Genomic DNA, 7,484 nt, shown 5'->3' with positions numbered 1-7,484 from the left:
ACATTCTATGAATAATAGAAACAATATAGCTATTTTTTGTGTGTTTTTACTATGTGCCAGGCACTGTGGTTTATATAATTCTTGTAATAACCCTGTAAGGGTTGGGAAAACTGAAGCGCAAAAGGGTTAAATGGCTTGTCCTCGGTGACACGGCTAGTAAATGGAAGAGTGGGGATATGAATGTTTCCATTCTAAAGTTCCTGTGTTCGACCATTACCCTTAGTGTTTTCTGTGATATGATCCTCAGACCACCTGCTTCATAATTTCCTGGGGTGTAGGTTCCTGAGCTTCACTCCAGACCTCCTAAGTCCGAATCTCTGTGGATGAGGTGTGTTTTTTGTTATTCACTTAATTCTTATGTACACTGAAGTTTGAGAACCACTATGCTATGCTATTCCATAAGCGTTATCATATTTTAATGTCTGTTAGCTTGGAAAGACAGCTAGAATCAATGAATCATTCCTATCTGAATACATGAGATTTTGGATTGATCATTCTGCTTTTGTCTTTGCTTCAAGATTGTCATGGATTTTAAGCACCCAGATGGTGTCACGGTGCCAGTTATGTTGCCTCGTCGGAGTTTGCTGGTGATGACAGGAGAACCTAGATACCTTTGGACCATGGGTATGTATTAAAATGACCTTGGTGATAGGATAACTTTTGCTTTGTGAGACCTCTTATTCTTCTCTGTCTGAAGAACTGTGCCCTATGCCAATACATTGAGGCTTCTGGGTTCAAACCTCCTAAGAGCATCTATAGCTTTTTTCATTTGTTTGTTTTTGGTTTTTTTTTTCCTTTGAAGGATCTATAGCTTTTTTCGTTTTTTTAACATTACCTTTTTATTAAAAAAAAAAAAAATTCAAATTTAAAGCAAAGTTGCATGCATACTACAGTGAACTTCCTTCACTTTTCACCTAGATTTACCAATTGTGAGCATTTTACCACATCTTTTATTTCTCTTTCAAATATGTTATCATTATTATTTTTACTGAATCATTTGAAAATAACTTACAGGCAACATGACCCTTTACCTTTACCCTTACATGCTTTATTGTGTATTTCCTAAGAACAATGACATTGTTTATAGCAAGGGTTGGCAAACTATGGCAAATGGGTCAAATTCAGCCCTCAGCCTGTTTGTATAGCTCTTGAGCTGAATGGTTTTTACATATTTAAAGGGTTGTAAAAAAACAAAAAAACCCTCTCCAAAACAATGAAGAATATTTGGCAGAGACTATGTGGCCCTCAATGCCTAAAATATTCATCTGGCCTTTTACAGAAAAAGTTTGCCAACTGATTTTGGACCGATTTCTTTCCTTTCTCTTCTCTTGTCACACAATTTGCCCTCTTTGTTAAGAGAGTATGCAGAATGAAGCTGGGCTACAGGGGAGTCATGTTTACCTAAGCAGAGGCCTGGTGGGACTCTCTGCGTTTACTATTGCATATTTTTGCTTTTTTTCTACCCCAAGTCTCAGTCACTCCTAAATGCCTTCCTTCAAACCCACAGAATCACAGAATGTTTACTGGAAGAGACTTTGAGCTTATCAGCTCTAGGCCTCTTGAGTATTCTCTCTCCTCAGTCTCTGAGTCCCTTCTCTATTTCTGTTTCCATCTTTCTCAACCCACATTCTCATCTCTGACACGTGAGTCTTACTTCCTTTCCATTCTGTTTTTCCTCTTTTCCTATTCTTTTTTCAAGACTGTCTTATTTAGCTTTTAACAGTATGTTAATGCTTTTAATTGGTCACATATGTTCTTAACTTAAAAATAAGTGAATTTAAAATTTTGTATTTTCTTTATAGAAAAATACCCACCATTCATTTTTCCTGAGTGTCAACAGTGTCTTTCCTGATCTAAGAAATAACTTTATAGCTCACCCTATGGGTCACTGGCAGTTTCAGTAGACCTTATGACCTTAACTGAGTTCAAAACAATTGATTGGTGACTGGTTGGTACAGGGATCTGAACCCTCTGTTCTTGGTGTTGTAACACTATGCTCTAACCAGCTGAGCCAACTGGCCAGCTATCAATTAGAACACCCTCTTTGTCATTTGTCTCCTCAATCACTAGTTCTTTATTTTTAATAGTAACCGAGATATTCTGCTGGGCTGCAGTAAACAGAGTAAGGGAGCTCTTTATAGCAAAAGCCACCAGACATCAGTTTATTAAGAAGCACTATTGCAAACAGAGAAAAGCTCACAAGCAGCAGCTATACCAGTAAATTAAAAATCCCTTTTATTTGGAAGAAATGTTTGGCACACATTGCCCCCTTCATCCACAACTCAGTGGCCATGGACTGTCTTTACCTTCAAGTTATATAAAACAGTAATATGCGTGTGTGTATAATACACATAATATAAAATTTACCATTTTGGTTAAAATGGTAAATTTTGTGTGTGTGTGTGTGTGTGTGTGTTTCCCCCTCTATTTTATTTTATTTTTTTCTTTTAACTTCTCAATATACATTGTAGTTGATTTTCATGACCTATTACCTGTTCCTCTTCCCCCTAAAATGGTAAATTTTATATTATGTATATTTTACCACAATAAAAAAATTCATTGAAAAATCAGTTACATGCTGGAATTAATCAAATAGCTGGGGATGCAAGATGGAGCAGACTCAGTCCCTGCTTTCATAGAGCTCATAGTCTAGTTGAGGAGGCAGCGTTTATTTACTTGTTGGTTTGGATTTATATGTTGTTAGTCGAATGCTATATTAATGATTTGGACTTTGAGAGCCATTAAGGTCTTACATTGGGAGTCCCTTGATCAGATATATGCTTTATAGAGGTTGTTCTTATGGCACTGTAGAAGATGATTTAGGGTAGAAGGCAAGATTGAATATGGAAAGGCAGTTTTAATAGGGCTATTTTAATAGTCCAAGTATTTGGAGACAATACAATACTTTAATTATAAGGGAATTAAAGTACTAGTGAAAGANCCAAGTATTTGGAGACAATACAATACTTTAATTATAAGGGAATTAAAGTACTAGTGAAAGAATTCTGCTGCCCTGTACTTCATTCCTTTGTTCCTACAATGTTCTCTCCAACCTGTTTAATCCCAGGGTATCTCTTTTTAATCTATTTTACAGTCTGGTGCCAGACTATTCTTCCCTAATACCTCTGCCTCTACTGTATACTTTTACATTCCTTTTATCTTTGTGACCTTGAGCAAATATTTTTAGTGATCTCTGAATATTAAGCTTCCTCATCTGTAAAATGAAAGTGACAATAGCCTGTGTCATGGAGGTGCTGTCAGCATAAATGACACAATCTATACAAAGTGCTTATCATAGTGTTTTGCACATAGTAAGAGCTTAGTAAATGTTAGTTATTATTATTTTAATAATTATTTTTAACCCTTTTTATAAACTGGTATTATGGATTGAATTGTGTCCCCCCAAAACTCAATCCCCACTGTGACAGTGGTAAGAGCGTAGGAAATTCGATTATGGTAGTTGAAAGGTGGGGCTTTGAAGAGCTGATTAGATTGTGAGGACCCTGCCCTAGTAGATGGATTAATATGTTGATGGTTTACTGGTGGTCATGGGCTGCATTCTGAGGACTTTAAAAGGAGAGCGTATGAGGAGCTGTCTCTGTCTCTGCTCCACTGTTCTGCCATGTGAGACCCCTGTGTCACTGTCACCACCACCAGGGCCTTCACCAGATGTGTTCCCTGGACTGTGGACTTGTCAGCCTCCAAAACTTAAGCTATACATATTGCTTCTTTACAGATTACCCAGTTTCGGGTATTTCTATTATAAGCATCAGAAACGGACTAATACAACTAGTCTTATCTCACATTTTTGGTATAATTTCCCAATAGTCTCCAATTCCTTAGACCCAACTTGGAAAAATCCTCACAAATTTCTTCCCATTAATTCACTTCTCTATAAATTACTCATCCTGAAGATGCTTTCTCCTATTTTAACACATAAGATATATGCTTTATAGAGGTTGTTCTTATGGCACTGTAGAAGATGATTTAGGGTAGAAGGCAAGATTGAATATGGAAAGGCAGTTTTAATAGGGCTATTTTAATAGTCCAAGTATTTGGAGACAATACAATACTTTAATTATAAGGGAATTAAAGTACTAGTGAAAGAGTTCTGCTGCCCTGTACTTCATTCCTTTGTTCCTACAATGTTCTCTCCAACCTGTTTAATCCCAGGATATCTCTTTTTAATCTATTTTACAGTCCGGTGCCAGACTATTCTTCCCTAATACCCCTGCCTCTACTGTATACTTTTACATTCTTTTTATCTTTGTGACCTTGAGCAAATATTTTTAGTGATCTCTGAATATTTAGCTTCCTCATCTGTAAAATGACAGTGATAATAGCCTGTGTCATGGAGTTGTTGTCAGCATAAATGACACAATCTATACAAAGTGCTTATCATAGTGTTTTGCACATGTAAGAGCTTAGTAAATGTTAGTTATTATTATTTTAATAATTGTTTTTAACCCTTTTTATAAACTGGTATTATGGATTGAATTGTGTCCCCCCAAAACTCAATCCCCACTGTGACAGTGGTAAGAGCGTGGGAAATCCTGTTATGGTAGTTGAAAGGTGGGGCCTTGAAGAGCTGATTAGATTGTGAGGACCCTGCCCTAGTAGATGGATTAATAAGTTGATGGTTTACTGGTGGTCATGGGCTGCATTCTGAGGACTTTAAAAGGAGAGCGTATGAGTTCTAGATTGACACTGTTTTCTGTATTTTCCATTCTTTTTTATCTCTGTGCTTCAATCTGGGTAATTTTTACTGATCCAAATTCTAGTTCAATAATTCTCTGTGCAGATGTGTCTGATTTGCTATCAAATTCATCCATTGTTTATTGTGTTCTAGAATTTGTCTGATTTCATATGTCTTCACTGAAATCTTGATCTTTTCTTCTAGTTTTTGAACATATTAATTATAGTTAATTAATTAATTCTTTTTTTATTGTTGTAAAACTATATAACATAAGAATTTCTATTTTAAGCATTTTAAAACATACAATTTTGTGGAATTAATTACACTCACAATGCTATGTAACCACTGCCTATATCTATTTCCAAAACTTTTTCATTATCCTAAACACAAACTCTGTACCCATTAAGCAATAACTCTCATTATTACTTCCCCTCCATTTCTAGTAACCTCTAATCTACTTCTGTCTCTGATTTTTTTTAAATTTATTTTTTCTTAATTGACCTATGATAATTATATATATTTATGGAGTACAATGTGATATTTGGGTACATTTTCACTTGTGCAAAGATCATATCAAGGTGTTCAGCATATCTATCAGCTCAAACATTTGTCACATCTTTGTGTTGGGAACTTTCAGCATCCTCTCAACTAGCTACTTGAGGTTATACAGTAATTTGTTGTTGGCTGTAGCCTCTCTGTATTGCTGTAGAACACTAGATCTTATTCTTTCTAAAATTAATTGTCCTTTATCCCCACTCTCCTTACCGGTTTCTAACAACCACTATTCTACTCTCTACTTCTATGAAATCAACTTTATTAGCTTCCACATATGGTGAGGACATGTGGTGTTTTTCTTTCTGTGCCTGGCTTACTTCACTTAGCATAATTTTCTCCAAGCTCATCCATGTTCCTGCAAATGGCAGAATTTTATTATTTTCTATTGGCTGAGTAGTATTCCATTGTCTATACGTACTGCATTTTCTTTATCCAGTCATCCATTGATGGACATTTCGGTTGGTTCCAACTCTTGGCTGTTGTAGAGCTGCAGTAAACATGGGAGTGCAGGTATCCCTTCAACATGATGATTTCCATTCCTTTGGATAAGTACCCAATAGTGGGATTGCTAGGTCATATTAACCATAGTTATTTTAAACTCTTTGGGGGTTTATTTCTATGGTCTTTCTTTTTTCTCTGATTTTTGGTCAATGGTCATGATTGTTTTTAGCATGCCTCATAATTTTGGATTGGATACTGGACATTGGTATCAAAAGGTTTGGATACTTTTATCTTCCTCCTAAGAGGGTTAAATTTTCTTAGGACAAGCAGATATAGTACAAGCAGATCACTTTAATTCTGTAGAGAACAAGTTTTATGCTTTAGTAGGGCTGATTTATGTCTATTTTAGTTTTGTCTCTACTTCTGAGGTGCAGCCCTTCTGTGTGTCAAGTGAAAGCACTGAGTGTATGCCAAGGCCATTTCACCTTGGTGGGCTATAAACTCTAGTGTCTGTCTCTCAGCATTGTTTGGCTACTAAAATCTCTGTTTAGCTTTTTAACTTCCCAGCTGCTATTCTGCTGAGGGTTTTAGAAGTTCACCCTGTGCACATGCAGCTTAGGAATTGTCGAATACCCTCTGCTTTCTGCTCGTATTCTATTCCCCCACAATGTGAATTAGCAAATAATCTCAGAGAAAAGCTGGGGTACATGTAGAGCTCACCTTGGTTTAATTCCCTTCTTTCAGGGATTATAGCCTTTCAAGTCCAGCTTGCAATGTTGCTCTCCAATGTCTTTAAGCAGTTGTTTTATGTTTTCATTCAGCTTTTTGTGGTTGTTTTCAGTGGGATAACTAATACAAACTACTCCATCAAGGCTATAAATAGACGTCTCCATAATATAGCGTGCACAATTCCTTTGTACAGCAAGCATTTTATAAATGTAATGGTTTACCTCTAAAAGTGAATATTACTGCTCATAGGTCACCAGTTGTTCCATGCATCCCACTCATTCAGTTAAGGAAAAAGACACATGGAAGATTAACAAATGAAAATTTCCTTTCCCCTACTTTCTCAATACTTTTTTTCTTAATCACAGAACAAAATTATTCTTCCCCCCTTTTCTTCTTTTTTGTTTTATATAAGATATTTTGTTAGGTTTCTTACGGTTCGTTCTAGTGGAAAACAGTCCTACAGTCAGTTATATATTTTCCCATATCCTCTTGGTATCTCCTCTGGGTTCATAAATGGCAGTGTGTGTGTGTATGTTTTTCTTTTTTCTTAGGAGCATAGAGTGGCAGTTAGGAGCGTAGAGTGGCAGCTCTCCAAGAACTTGTTCGACTCCTGAGACCTGGTGGGAAAGGGAAAGCACTCATTTATGTCTGGGCAATGGAACAAGAACATACGAAGCAGAAGTCCAAGTATCATAGAGGAAACAGAATTAGCCAAGGAAAGAAAGAGGAGATCATCAGTGACACATCAATGCAGGGGTTGCTTGTGGAGCACATGCCTGGCAATCAAGACTCAGCCTCTTCTGTCCCCTCCATTATTGACTTTCAGGAGACAGGATGTAATTCAAGGAAGGCTGCTAATTCTCAGCTGCCTATTCACATTAACAGGACTTCTTTTCACTCTCAAGATGTACTGGTTCCCTGGCACCTTAAAGGAAATCCTTGTAAAGACAAACCTGTTGAGCCATTTGGCCCAGCAGGATGCCATGACTCAAGTCCTGTGTTTCATCATTTCTACCATGTGTTCTGTGAGGGAGAATTGGAAGCTGCGTGCCAGGCTTTGAGT

The 7,484-nt window shown here is 36.8% G+C and overlaps 1 protein-coding gene across 1 annotated transcript in view; it reads left to right on the top strand.

Annotated features, from left to right (window-relative positions):
- LOC103610518 (alkylated DNA repair protein alkB homolog 8-like) overlaps window positions 1-7,482 on the top strand; it is a gene marked incomplete at its 3' end in the record, with an annotated part of 9,573 nt that extends 2,091 nt beyond the window's left edge. Inside the window, exons 2-4 of the mRNA XM_008594671.1 lie at window positions 511-624; window positions 6,014-6,075; window positions 6,993-7,482. Coding sequence (XP_008592893.1) covers window positions 511-624; window positions 6,014-6,075; window positions 6,993-7,482 — 666 coding nt within the window. The remainder of the gene's footprint in view (window positions 1-510; window positions 625-6,013; window positions 6,076-6,992) is intronic.
- Window positions 7,483-7,484: the final 2 nt, after the last annotated feature.

This window comes from Galeopterus variegatus, unplaced genomic scaffold, assembly GCF_000696425.1.
Source record: "Galeopterus variegatus unplaced genomic scaffold, G_variegatus-3.0.2 Scaffold11256, whole genome shotgun sequence".
NCBI lineage: Eukaryota > Metazoa > Chordata > Mammalia > Dermoptera > Cynocephalidae > Galeopterus > Galeopterus variegatus.
The sequence above is the reverse complement of the archived record's forward strand: the minus strand, read 5'-3'. Positions and strand labels throughout refer to the sequence as shown.